This window comes from Hippichthys cyanospilos, chromosome 7 (genome assembly GCF_059441005.1).
Source record: "Hippichthys cyanospilos isolate Australia breed blue-spotted pipefish chromosome 7, RoL_Hcya_1.0, whole genome shotgun sequence".
NCBI classification, from domain to species: domain Eukaryota; kingdom Metazoa; phylum Chordata; class Actinopteri; order Syngnathiformes; family Syngnathidae; genus Hippichthys; species Hippichthys cyanospilos.
In genome coordinates, this window is record NC_142375.1 from 15760134 (window position 1) to 15775006 (window position 14873).

General features: G+C 43.2%; 1 protein-coding gene across 2 annotated transcripts in view; it reads right to left on the bottom strand.

Moving 5' to 3' along the window:
- The window catches only part of rbm20 (RNA binding motif protein 20), a 41355-nt gene that overhangs the window by 7880 nt on the left and 18602 nt on the right, over positions 1-14873 (bottom strand). For both annotated transcript variants that reach the window (XM_088419431.1, XM_088419430.1), the window contains 4 exons: positions 6374-7358; positions 4365-4429; positions 4048-4157; positions 3239-3339 (listed from right to left, as the gene is read on the bottom strand). In XM_088419431.1, coding sequence (XP_088275557.1) covers positions 3239-3339; positions 4048-4157; positions 4365-4429; positions 6374-7358 — 1261 coding nt within the window. The remainder of the gene's footprint in view (positions 1-3238; positions 3340-4047; positions 4158-4364; positions 4430-6373; positions 7359-14873) is intronic.

Genomic DNA, 14873 nt, shown 5'->3' on the forward strand with positions numbered 1-14873 from the left:
AAAAAATTGCCAGCAGTGACTCCATCTTTGTCTTGGCAATTGGGACACTGTGCCCTTGAGCAAGGTAATGAAACCCCGACTGCTTGGGGGGTGTGACATAGTTGCCCAACAGCCTGACTCTGACATTTCTCTTCAGGGTGTAATGAGAATTTTCCCAAGGGCCTTCAGTGAGTGTGAAGTTACCATAATTGGTAACTTCAGCAGGTGGTCCAAACTGATCTCACAGGAACAACCATGTGATTGCACCTTTGTCGTTAACATAGAAAGGGAATTATAATGATGACAGTCGTATTATAAATTATATCATACAGTGTAATCTATGTAACATTGTGGTGGCGGTCACAGCTAGAAACGAGTATTGTCATTATCAATGCAACACTAGCACACAGCATGTCTTTGATGCAGTTGGCTCTATTAATAGCGACCATGTGAGTGTGGCGGTATAATTAGAATTTTTCACATTTAGACTTACACACTTGTCAGTTTAGAAGTTTCAAACATTTGATACTGCAAAGTATACTCACTGACACATAATTGCATTTTCAACATCATTTAATAATGAGACACAGACTGTATTTCAGTAAACATAGCAGGAGATGTAATGTCTACCTAATTTGTGGCGTTGTGTATTTGGCACCATTTTTATTACAGTGCTCATTGTGGTCACGTTTCATAAATTACAAGTTAAGAATATCTTCATACAAAATAATTAAATAATAATAAACTATAAGCATTTTAAGAACTTTAAATGATCTCTTTAACAGTTGGCCTCGGTAATTCTGCAGTCCTGGTCCTTCTGGATCTGTCAGCTGCTTTTGATAGAGTTGATCGCAATATTCTTCTACCATGATTAAATGCTTGTGTGGGCTTTAATCGTACTGTTCTGAGGTGGTTTCAATCCTACTTCTCAGACAGATGTTTTTCTGTCCAGCTGGGGCAATATTCCTCAGACACCTCCCCTTTGTGCTATGGGGTGCCTCAGGGTTCCATTTTGGCCCCTCTTCTTTTTATATATATGTTACAAAACAAAATGTACCATTCCATTGTTTTGCAAATGATGGTCAGATCTTGGTCTAGGTTTTATTAGACAGTCTTGGATGGAGGAAAACTTTCTTTCCTTGAACCAAAGCAAAACTGAGACAAATTTATTTGGCCTCCTGCCATTGGGACTCTTAAGACTCACTGTCATCCTTTTGCAAGGGAAACTTTGTTTTATTTTTGACAGTCATTTTAAATGACAAGCAAATAAGCTTGATAATCAAAACAAGCTTTTTTCAGTCGAGACTCTTATTAAAAATAAGGGAGTATCTTCCCACAGATAATTTTAAATAACGTATCCATACCTTTGTTACAGCACGCCTGGACTACTGTAATTCTTTGCTTGTTGGTCTCAACCTGTCGGCACTCCAAATGCCTGTTTGCTGACTAGGAAAAACAAGTGTGATCATATTAGTCCTGTCCTTGCATTCTTGCACCGGCTGCCTCTTTGTTTTAGGACCCAGTTTAATGTTTTATTAATTGTTTTCAAGTGCGTAAATGTTTTGGCACCATCATATTTGTTGGAGCTTGTTCAGCCTCATATTACTACCAGGGCAGTTAGGTCCTTTAACCAGCTGCTTTTTGTCTTTTCTCTCTGGCGTTCACTCCATGCTCGGCGAGAAATCTTGGCACTGTCTGTTTTACCTCTTCTTTTATTCTAAGTCTGTTCTATATTTATTTTATTACTGTTGTATTATTATATTTGTGCTTGATATCTTGTTTGTATTTTAGTAACTGTGCAGGCACCTTCCCAACCGCATTTAAAAATAACTGCAACGTCTGCATTTTCAGTTACTTTTAGTTTCACCTAGTGGAAAGTTTGCATTTGGTGACAGTTTAATGGTTTCTGGCCAGCAAGCGGACTTTGGCAGTTTGAAAGCTACAAGCGCGATAATTCTATTAACAGCTCAATGCCAGTACCCCTGCCACCATCAGAGCACATAAAGGTCAATATACACTGGGCTCAATAAACAGATCCCATTATAGGCTGTTAATGTTCTCTGAATGTTCGAGAGAAGAAGAGTCTCTCTGCACTTTACTGGTGTTTGTCGTGTGCTTGTGAAAGCCCAGGTGGTGAATAGTAGCTGAGACGACAAACCGGCGCTACATATCAGTGGCTTTAGACATTGAAAGAAAAAAAAAAAAACACTTTGGATAAAAACAAACAAAAATCTGACAAAATAGTGTTCGGTACAGACTCACAATCAAAATTCAGCAATCAACATAAGCTAATTCACTGTTCTGTTGTTTTTAACAGAGTGGCAGTGGTTAACTTCTTTTTACATTAACATCAGAACTGTTATCTATAGTTCCTGGCCAAATACATGCATACAACTATTTAACATGGCTCTGACTGACTGGACTCTATCTAGAGGGCACATCTGTTTGTTTGTGCAAAGCAGTATTCATGTTTGACTGTCCAAGGAGTTGGCCTGCTTACTTTCACAGTTCTTCCCAACGTTTCACAGTCCTTGCATGCAAATCCCGGGTATCGCTTTACTCAGCTTTACTTGTTGTGTAGCTTGTCACAGCTGCCTAAAGGTTGTTAGGCTTGCACTGCTAACAGTATTTAAGTGTAATCCTGTGTTTATTGTTTTTGTGTTTGGTTTGTCATTCCTGAAGCTACCGTCTCAACTGAAGGATGGCATGAAACTTTAGTTCAAAGAAAAAATTCTTAATATGCTAATATGAACATTTTAGTCAGCCTCTTGTGCTTTACTCTGATACTTTATGTTCTTCATTCTTCTTGGTTATTTCATTTTTGGGGGGAATTTCTTTTGATGTCATTGTTTTTGCCAATGTGTTAGTTTTATTGCCTTTTGCTGTGGAAGCATATACAAACACTGTGAAACAACTGGCTTTAAAATGATAAAACCTCACCTGTTCTACTACTCAGACAGGTGTGCGTTTATGGGAACTAACTTTAGCTAATGTAGAATAGCCTATAAATATTTCCACACTCATACGATGAAAGCCTTCACCAGTGAGCAACTGAAAGAATCACATGAATTTCCTGTCTCTGAGGTCCGCTGCTTGCCAATAAAAGGAGCATATGGTCAAACGTGAATATGCACGGAAAAGTTATCTTACTATGGAACTGGTGATATCACCTCATTGTTTTGTTGTCATCACCAGCAGCATATTTTTGTTTATAGGAGTATATAACGCAAATGTGAAAAAATCCACACATTTGTCAGACCTTTGACTCGGCTTGTTGTGTCGTAAATCCCGTGTTCGGCAAAGGGTAATTCTTCATGGCTGCAGATTGCAAGTATGAGGTGGTGACCCCTGAGGACACATCTGTGGAAACAATTAAGGTAGGCAACTGAAACAAATAATGGTATGATACCACTGAATATTGCCACTAAGGCTTCCATTTTCATAGACAATTGAAAAAATATAAATTTATGTTTAATTTATGTTCAATGAATATTTTATTGGCTCAGGGAGGCTCGGTGGAACAGTGGTCTGCCTCAGAGTTCAGGGACCTGAGTTCAAATCCACCTGGCTCCGGCCTTCCGGTGTGGAGTTTGCATGTTCTCCCTGCGCCTGTGTGGGTTCTCTCCGGGCACTGCGGCTTCCTCTCACACTCCAAAAACATGCATGGCAGGCATATTGGACATAAAAAAATTGTCTTTAGGTGTGATTGGGCGCGTGAATGGTTGTTCATCTCTGTGTGCCCAGCAATTGGCTGGCAACCAGTTCAGGGTGCCCCCCGCCTACTGCCCCAAGTCATAGGCACCATCAAGCCTGCGACCCTTGTGTGGATAAGCGGCTTTAGAAAATGGATGGATGGATGACATGCTCACACCATCAAAAAATAAAGCATGTAAGAGGAGACTGAACCATATATTTAATTCTAGACATGGCCCGGTGCTGCATCTATTTATAATAGAGTTTTAACTCTCTCTGTTGGCTTCATCAATTTCTGTCATTTACAAATTGCCTTCTTTTGAAAAACTGACACTGACAGACCCACTGTGTGGACCATGTTACCGAAAACCTTACCTTGACCTGCAGCAGTGTAGTTCAGTGTAGAGTCCCCGCCATTGAGAGTGCTATCAGTAGGCCTACCGAGTGTGTAGTGAGCTGCTCCGGCTGATACCACTGGAACCGAGCTGGAACAATCAAGCAAAATGCTCATTTTAGCTGTCTTTCCTGCCCAATGCCCTCATATTTCGTGACAGTGCTCAGATTCACGGAGGCACCAAGATTTCTGTATTTAGCATTAAACTAAATGACATTTTTAAAAAGAGAAAGCGATACATCTGTTCTGAGCAGACCGATATGGTGCTAGAACAGATGAAAATGATTTGAACGCTCACCTGTCATGATTGTACAACATTCGGTTCTGCAGGTGTAGTTTTCCCTTTACGTGCTGGTCCCAGTCCTGAAAATACACACGCAAGTAGACACGCATGAGCTCCTGACATCTTACACCAGAAGCTGTTCCCTTTCGTGTACCAACTTAAAGCTATGTGCATTTAAAGAGGCTCAGAGCATGTTGTTGTTTTCAATTAATCTTGTGATTTATGACATGTCATTTGATGAGTTGTTAAGTCCATCTGCATGTGTATCTGCATATATAGAAGGGATGGCTAAGAATTTTGCGTAAATGATTTAGGATTGTATCTCAAATAGGGAATGTAGAGTACTATTTTAAAGCTAGCAAGTTTTGAATGAAAGTCTCACTTCCCAACAAGTTTCTAATCAAAGCTATGTTCCTATAATGATAGTGGGCAAATGACATAGGCTGAGGTGTAAGAGCATGCACAACAGCCTTTACAGTGCTTTAAGTGGTCCAGTATGCAGTGGCGCGGCATACCAGCACTTCTGAAATTGAGCCTCTAACGTTGCGGGACTGTTTATGACGTACCGTGATTTCACATGAGCTCTTATCTTGTTAAATGTCTCCCTTGAACTTTGTTATACTCATATGACTCCTTGAGTTCTACAGTAGTTTGGGTACCCCCCCCCCAAAAAAAAAAAAAAAAAGAAAAAGATAGAACACAAATCAATCACATATACTGTGACTGTAAAATATGACACAAGTCCCAGACATTAGCGAGACCAGAGTGTTAACATGACGTGATGTGGACAAGACATGAGATGCTTTCAAATGCATTCTGATATTTGCAACTCAGGCAGAATTAATGTATTTAAGATCACCAATTATAGACTTATTTATTAATTAATTAATGTAATGATCTGCTGTTATCCACTGCCTAATTTACCTGGCAAAAGATGCACGGATGCAAACATTGCTAGCAGGGTTTTAATTTAACACCTCTCAAAACCATCATATGTTGGTTAAATTTAGTTTGGTGGGTGTTGATAAAATAATATCCGCCAGTTTGACATTACAATAGGTTTGTGACTTAACTTTGTTAACTTAAATAAATAGTTGCCTCTGTTACACTTTTGCATGATATGAGTGATATTAGCTAACGTAGTGTCGTGACGTACGACCTTGGTGCTACCTCTCACAATGCAAAGCCTGCAATGTTGTCAATTTCAGTGTCATAATTGGGTGAGTTCAACAATTAAAATATGTCGATTGCCAAGACTTACATATACAACAGCAAAACAGTGGGTCAACTCAAATGCAAAGTATTTTCTATACCAAGTGAGCATGCACATTGATTGCCAGCACACATCGTACCTGCTGCTGATTTGATCTGATCAAATTGCTCTTACAGGGGTGTCAAACTCATTATATATATATATATATATATATATATATATATATATATATATATATATATATATATATATATATATATATATATATATATATATATATATATATATATATATATTAAAGCAGAAAAAAAACTTGATTTTTGCATGGCCGGCGGCCCAATCAAATGATGATTGATTGTTTCGAAATAAGGAATGGACAAATGATAACTAACATCTGTACAGTACTGTAGAAGGTAAGTACAGTACTATAGTTTAATGGTGGCAAATGACACATTCTCTTTTCGAGTTCAAGTTAACAAAAAATTACTGCATAAATTCTTAACTTCATTAACTCCATTTAATTTATTTGCTACATCAGCTGGCCTCTGCTCGAGTTCCAGCCAATCTTTGAAGAGCGCGGACAGTGGGAAGTGGGACAAAAACAGACTTTTAGATAATTTCACGTTAAAAAGTTGCTCAATGGCTCATATCTAAAAATCAACCTGCTTAACTCAAAAAATCTGACTCGACTTGCTTGATTTATTTATTTTTTCTATTTGAAACTTGGTTAAGACTTGAAACTGTGCAATACTTTCCATACACATTGTAATAAATTGTATTTTCATCGCTTTTTACCAAACATCTAACTCACCTTGAGGTTGTAGACTTTCTTGTCACAGATGCTGCACTGGTGTGGCAGTTGGGTGGGTGTGACAGCATGGTAGTCATTAACTTGATGTGGCTGAAGTGTCCTGGTACCTGCAAACAAAGTTTCCTCGCTTCCATGTTGGGGTTGGTAACTCCCAAAACCCTGCATGCCATCAGCCTTGAACTTGTGGTCAGAAGTGGGCTCCTCCGGGTTATACAGTTCATTTCTGGACCTCGCCGTTTGCCCAGCCGCATTCCAAACAGTGGCAACATCAGAGGCCAACGGCGCAGTCGTAGCGTGACTGACGTTGGTTGGGCCATTCCATTGATCTGTCTGTCCTGTGCAGTTGTACAGATTCATGTTCTGATCACCGACATTGAATCCGGCTTGTTGGCTGGAGATATCCTGTCCATAGAAGTCTGGTTTGAAGCCAACATTGTTCAGTTGTTTTGCCTGAGCGCTGACAATGGGATAATGCGCATCAGCAGCAGGGAGCGATGCTGCAGATGTCCCTCCCAAGTTGTACTGAGGACGCCTGTCGATATCAGAGGGGTACGTAGGCCCGGGCTTTTTAGCAAACTCCACACCCTGTTGGCCCGCCGCGGGTCCCCCACCATGATGATTCAGTCTCACATGGCCTGCGTTCTGGTTGAATCCGACAGCCCCCAAGGCTGAATTTGAAGCCGGAAAACCCAGCACCCCTGTGGGGAAGCCGACTTGGGGGTTCCGCAGTTGATTGAAGAGGGGCTGGGCCATGGCAACATTGGAAAGAACCTGATTGAGAACAGTGGCCGCGGTGGCTGTATTGCCGCCGTGAGCCAGCTTAAGGCGATGGAGGGTGAGCTGGGCCTGGAGTTGAGCAAGCTGGAGGCTGGCTGGGGTCAAGAGGAGCTGCTGGTTCTGCTGCTGGGTGCCCAATTGCAAACTGCCAGACAGCTGCCCTCCTGCATTAGGGCCCTTCTTGTCTGCGTTGTCCACTGGTAATGCACTGATGGCAGAGGGAACGGTAACTTATTTTACATCAATCCATGAAAAAAAAAACAAACAGACATTGTTTTTATACATTGAAACCAGTTGGGTTAAAAACACAAAAAACAAACAAACAAAAAAGACATTATGGGACAAAAACTGGTTTCAGTGGACTGTTTGACCAGTTCTGAACCAATGTAATCTACGATTTTAATTAATACTGCTTTTGTACAGACAGTTGTGACCAGTAAGTGTTTAAAACAGAAATCATTTTCACGGGAGGGACAACATATAACATAAAATGAAACACAAGACCTTCAGAACCTTACATTTCAAATAATCCACTAATAGTATCAAATGAAACGGGACATTAAATCATTTCAAGTTATTTTCTTTTTAATAAGGATATTTCTCATAATTCATTATCATGGCATGTAGTTCAGTCAAAGCTTTCTTCATGCGGTAAAAATTACCGCATGAAACACCAGCCTGAACAAAATATTGCGCTGTGAAAGAAGCACTTAGAAACTTACGATCGCCAAGACCCACTTGGACTAATTCATCATTTCAGTTTTGGACAAATACTCTTACGTAGTCCAAATTTAGTTGTCTAAACCATCATTTCATCTGTTAAGTAGTGGACAACACTGTCTTGACCTCACTTTTACTCATCCTGATAAAGGGTTATGATAGCATTAGATGGGAAACAAATCGTCCTTCTCTCAAGCGCTACCTAAAAATGCTGACGAAAATTTATGGCAATTAATTTCTCTTTGAATAAGTAATTGCTAGCCAAAGAGTTCACTGTAAACACTCGTAAGTGAATGTGCATGCTGATGGAGAAAGATACCCTTACGCCACCCAGCCTATGACTCTGAAGCTATAAATACAAGAGTTGCCCTCTTCCATCACAACAGAGTGTCCTTAATAGACCAGTATGGAGCTCGAGCCGTGAAAATATCTCTTTAAAACAATTTACTGTTTTGATTCAGAAGTATAGAAATTTCATCCAAGCAGGTTTGAAGAGAATACCCATTATACTCTGTTTCCATACAAGCTATTTCCATATTGCTATTCTGAAACTATAAGGTACCTCAGTTAAATTTGTCGTATTGCTATTAAAGTTTTCAATTCACCCGATTGTGACAAAAACTTGCAATAAAATACACATTGTGAAAATGCTAGTATTGTGTTTCGGTAATAACAAGATAAACACATTTTTCATTTATGTATTTATTTATTTTAATCTCTCCTTAGTAGTTGTATCGTAAAATATTGTGGATTGAGTTCCTGACCAATATATCAAGAGAAAAATGCACCTCGTATCGTGTATTGTCTCATTTTGTGAGGTTCCCACACCTAAAATTTATCATTAGCTTAAACTCAATTTTTTTTTTCCCTGTAATGCATTTTAGGTATACAGTACCACAAAATTATGACACAAATCACTGACGCAAAACGTGTTTGAAGTTAATCCTAGATTCTATTTTGACAAACTTCAAAGCGGAACAATCTTAATGAAGCTGTTTTCCAGCAGAAACCAAAATTTGACAGGTGTACTTTGAATTTCAAAAAATTCAAATAGTACAGAACAGTACAGAAGTTGATATCATTCATAATAATGCTTTTAGGGTTCTAATGATTCTAATAAACCAAATACTTGTGGTATAATTTAAAATATAAGTGTAGTGTTAATTTATATTGAATGTTCAAGATTTAAAGGTAAAAAAAAATCAGCTACTGTTAGACATGTCTTTCTTTGAGCTAATTTAGTTACAGACTCACAAATTGGTCTCAGGTAATGGACTCCTGATTAAATACCCCATTCAACAATATCTACTGTAATTAAAAGCTGATTTTAAAAATAAGCAGTAATTACTCATGCTTTTCACATACATTGTATGTCATTGTTTATTAACTATTTATTAATCATTAATTTCAGTTGCATGTTCTGCAGGGAGTTGTACTAATATAATATAATATAATATAATATAATATAATATAATATAATATAATATAATATAATATAATATAATATAATATAATATAATATAATATAATATATAGAGGGCTTGTTAAGGCATCAGCAAAGTAACTTAAAGCTATTGTGATGCCCTGCCTTATCAACAAACAATCAGCGATTAAAAAACAAAACAATGTCGTTTGGCATCATTCAATGGAGTAGCACAAAAAAGTCATTTTTCAGAAGATTAGAACAAATAATATTACAACACTTTAGTTTGGTCAGTAATTTGTAAAAATAATACACACAAGGTGTCATGGATTTTGGGTTGTGAGTTTATTTTGAGGGGTTCTGTTCCTTTGTTTCCGTATATAGTTCCTGTTCCCGCTCCGGTTGCGTCTTTCTGCGTTTAGTTTTGATGTAGTCCACCTGTCCGTGTTACCCGCCCCTCGTGTCCCCCAATCCGCTCCCTTTGCCTGTTGTCCCTGCCCAGCTGCCGTGTGTTTGTTTGATTAGAGCTGTATGTATTTAAACCTGGTTTTTGTTACAGCCCGGGTCGGAACATTGTCTCTGTCACGTCATGTCATATTGTCTCTATCGTATTGTTGTCTCGTAGTCCCGTCTTGCCCCGAGTCCCTCAGCTCCGTGTTTTCCTGCCAGCCTGTCCGTAGTGTTTTGCTTTCTGTTTTGCCAGCCTGCCTGCGCCCTTAGTTCGAGTTTTTTGCCGTCCTGTTTTTCTCGCTTTTGTTCCCGTTCGTTTATAAATAAATGGATTTAATCAACCCCCTGTCCCGACGCTCCCCTGCTTTTGGGTCCTCCTCCTCTGCAACCATGCCGGCCTCCTCAACCGCCGTACTCCCCCGTGACAGAATGTTCCGACCAGCACAGGACCCAGCGGGAAGTCCGCGTCGGCGGACTCGACGCCGCCGCCCCGCCCGCATCCGTTCTCAGCCCGCCGGTCAGCCCCGTTCCCCCAGTGTGAGACCTCTTGTTTTTTCTTCCGTGTTTCTCCCCTCCGAGTCCGCGTCTGTCCCCGCTTCTGATCCGCCCCCCGCGTCTGTTACTTCCGCGTTTCCCTCGTGTTCCTCCGACCTCCCATACGACACGATTCTGTCCCCGCACGTTTTTTGTAGTTCCGATTTTTCTGATTTGCGTAGTTCACCTTCTGTCCGCACACCCGATCACCCTTCCTCTCCTGTTCGCGCACCTTACTGTACGTTGGACTCAGATTTTTCCGATATCGAGGATTGCCCTCCTTTCGTCACGTTTCGTTCCAGTACCGGTCCGGATTTTGTTTACCCGCGTCCCTCTTCCTTCGACACTTTTTATCATATTCCGTATTCGAGCCCGTGCACCTCTTATGATTTTGATTCAGATTTTGATTTTCCGTCCAGCCAGTCATTTTACAGTCCGTCCGAAGACTCAGATTCAGAGCCCCCATTTGACCGTGACCTTTTCGTGGGCTCCCGGTTGGCATTTCGTGGCCGCCGGTGGAGGGGCCCGCGAAAAGGCCACCGCCCCAGTTACCACCAGAACCCATCTGTTCAGTCTCCTGTCAGTTCCGATCCGTTCCCTCCTGTCTCTGTGTCCCCCTCTTGCCGCGCCCTGCCTACTTCCTCCTGTCCTGTACCACCCTCTTCTTGCACCCTATCCCAAGCTCCTGTCGCGTCTGTACCACCTGTCTCTGTTCCCCAACCTTCCTGCCGGCGGGCTGAAGCGGCACCTGCCCCTGTCCCTGCGCCAAGACGGCTACCCACCCCTGTCCCTGCGCCAAGACGGCTACCCACCCCTGTCCCTGCGCCAAGGCGGCTACCCGCCCCTGTCCCTGCGCCAAGGCGGCTACCTGTCCCTGCGAGCCGGCGCCCGGCCTCTGTGAACCCTGCGAGCCGGACCCCGGCCTCTGTGACCCCTGCGAGCCGGACCCCGGCCTCTGTGACCCCTGCGAGCCGGACCCCGGCCTCTGTGACCCCTGCGAGCCGGGCCCCGGCCTCTGTGACCCCTGCGAGCCGGGCCCCGGCCTCTGTGAACCCTGCGAGCCGGTCCCCGGCCTCTGTGAACCCTGCGAGCCGGTCCCCGGCCTCTGTGAACCCTGCCCGTCTGCCTCCCAAGCCAGTCGCCCGTCTGCCTCCCAAGCCAGTCGCCCGTCTGCCTCCCGAGCCAGTCGCCCGTCTGCCTCCCGAGCCAGTCGCCCGTCTGCCTCCCGAGCCAGTCGCCCGTCTGCCTCCCGAGCCAGTCGCCCGTCTGCCTCCCGAGCCAGTCGCCCGTCTGCCTCCCGAGCCAGTCGCCCGTCGGCCTCCCGAGCCAGTCGCCCGTCGGCCTCCCGAGCCAGTCGCCCGTCTGCCTCCCGAGCCAGTCGCCCGTCTGCCTCCCGAGCCAGTCGCCCGTCTGCCTCCCGAGCCAGTCGCCCGTCGGCCCGCCGGGCACATCTGCTCTGGCGTCCTGGCCGCCCGCCTGATTCGCCTCGCCGGGCGCCTCTTGTCTGGCGTCCGGGCCGCCCACCTGACTCGCCCCGCAGGGCACCTCCCGCCTGGCGACCGGGCCGCCCGCCTGACTCGCCCCGCAGGGCACCTTTCGTCTGGCGACCGGGTCGCCCGCCTGACTCGCTCTGGCGACCGGGTCGCCCTCTGGACTTTCCCCCTCGGGTGCATCCCGTTTGGCACCAGGGGTGCCTTTGGACTGTTTTTGTTTTTCTCCTGTGCCCTCCTCCGGTCCCCCTTCCGCCCACCCTGCCTCGGTTTTGTTTGCTTGTCTGTTTGTTTTTGGGACGTCTGGGATCCGTCCCTTGAGAGGGGGGTTCTGTCATGGATTTTGGGTTGTGAGTTTATTTTGAGGGGTTCTGTTCCTTTGTTTCCGTATATAGTTCCTGTTCCCGCTCCGGTTGCGTCTTTCTGCGTTTAGTTTTGATGTAGTCCACCTGTCCGTGTTACCCGCCCCTCGTGTCCCCCAATCCGCTCCCTTTGCCTGTTGTCCCTGCCCAGCTGCCGTGTGTTTGTTTGATTAGAGCTGTATGTATTTAAACCTGGTTTTTGTTACAGCCCGGGTCGGAACATTGTCTCTGTCACGTCATGTCATATTGTCTCTATCGTATTGTTGTCTCGTAGTCCCGTCTTGCCCCGAGTCCCTCAGCTCCGTGTTTTCCTGCCAGCCTGTCCGTAGTGTTTTGCTTTCTGTTTTGCCAGCCTGCCTGCGCCCTTAGTTCGAGTTTTTTGCCGTCCTGTTTTTCTCGCTTTTGTTCCCGTTCGTTTATAAATAAATGGATTTAATCAACCCCCTGTCCCGACGCTCCCCTGCTTTTGGGTCCTCCTCCTCTGCAACCATGCCGGCCTCCTCAACCGCCGTACTCCCCCGTGACACAAGGTGGGACTGACTAGTAGTATTAGAAAAAAATCTAATAAATTTACTAAATTGTGGAGGTTTTGACTTGATTTCAGCAATTTAAGGATTCATAACAAATGTCTGTTAAAATTATTAGAGGCACCTCCACAATTGACAACATCTACAAGGCCAATATTTAATAGGCAAATGAATCCTATTTTGGAACACTTTAAGTATCAGGACATGCGAGAACTCCTGAGATTTCCTTGCAGATCGTAGGAGCAAAACGGATAGCTGCATAATCACACCATGGACCTAATATATCCGCAAAGCCTCACTGGAGGAAGTAACAAATTAGAGTCGGAATTGCAGCCCAAACCACAAAAAAAAGCCCCTCTGTGACACCCAAGGAAACATGCTCCAAACACACCCCAATATCCTCACGCGGCGTTGCTTCATGTCGCGCCCGGCTTGGCTTCTCCAGCATATCAGCAGGCAACACTTAAATCCACCACGCTTGTAGCAACAAGTGTAAGGAACAAGCGGACAAACCTTCAAGAGGTGCAGCAAGGCTCCAAATGAAATGCGTGACCTAAGCTGCCACGCTGCCTTTCTGCCCAGACTCGACCTCTGCCCGCAAACTGAGACTGACGCATGACTCGCTCGGCCCAATGATGAGACATGTACACCGGCTGCTTGACATCACCGCAAATGCTCCGCAGCTTATGAGAGCGAGGCGGCGAGCCTTCGTTATTAACCGCCAGACAGGGAAAGGGAGCCCATGTGATGAAAAGTCACAAGTGGTCAGCTTGTGTGCGGGGACGGGGGGCTTTGTGACGGAAGTATTTTCAGAGGAAGGCCTGGGGGTCGCTCTGTGCCAGATACAGTGTGAGCTGCTGTTGGCTCATGTCGACATCGTGGCACACTGCGGTTAACTTTTCTAAAAGCGAAATAATTATGCTCCGGTGACCGTTTTGGAAATGTCTTTTGAGTTTTTTTTCTTTCTTTTGGGAGGAGGGGGGTTGATGGGTGACTCTTCATCGTATGCTAATTTACACTTGAGGTGCGAGGGGACTATTTTGTCAGCCAGTTTATATGGACAGGATTACTAGCGCCTCTCAGTATAACCCAGGAGATTTTTAATAGCAACAGAAGATGTATATAGGCACAGATAGCCAAATTGTCCGGAACTCAAAAGAAGATCACATGGTATAAAAATCAAACGTAACAATTGGAAAAATAAAACATGGCAAGTAAAAGTACAAATAGTGCAACCTGCAAGTGGGATTGGCTCGTCATCCTATCAACAGCTAAATATTTTTCTATGGGGCGGCCAGGGGTCACGATGCCTCTATGATACCCTGGCCAGGCACAGTCAGGGTTTCACAAAATAAAATAATTTAATTCTAATTTATACATTTAAATGTATATGTGCAGTTCACATAATTAGTCAGCATGCGTCAAGTGGGAGTGTCCTGTCATGTCCGCAACAAAATCGGAGTGTCACATTAACAGACTCATCGCGGTCAATTGGTTACAGTCATAGTTAGAGCTATATTTTGAATTTATTAATCACATTTTTAATTTAACTTGAACTTCTAACTTTTGTCAAATGAAAAAAAAATAAGGAAGATAAATGACTGAAGCCATTTTCATGTTGTTTCAAATTAATCTTTTGGTCTGTCACAATAAATCATTTAATACACACACACATACATATACTCTCTCTCTCTCTTGCTCTCTGTATATATATATATATATATATATATATATATATATATATATATATATATATATATATATATATATATATATATATATATATATATACAGAGAGCGAGAGAGAGAGAGAGAGAGAGAGAAAGAGAGAGAGAGAAAGAGAGAGAGAGAGAGTTTGGATTTCATAGCGAATAGCATTCTAAATGTCTATTTGTTATTGCATTTTTGATATGAGTGAACATACTAATAAAAACAAATGAAGCTGACAGCTCAAGAGAAGAGATGAAATGTGCGTTGATCTCAGGCTCCACTCCTAAAACGCTCTACTGTATTTTTCTTTTCTTCTTCACCAAGCCACTAGATGGTGCCACATTTTGCCATAAGAGACCGACAGAAATGACAGACGTGCGTGTTATCAAATGAAGATACTTACACATTATCAGCGGGTTCAAGCAGTTGAAATGTTTTAATCTCGCCTTGTAAAATGATTTGAATTATTACCATGTATACTGAATTATTATTGCATATATTCTTTCA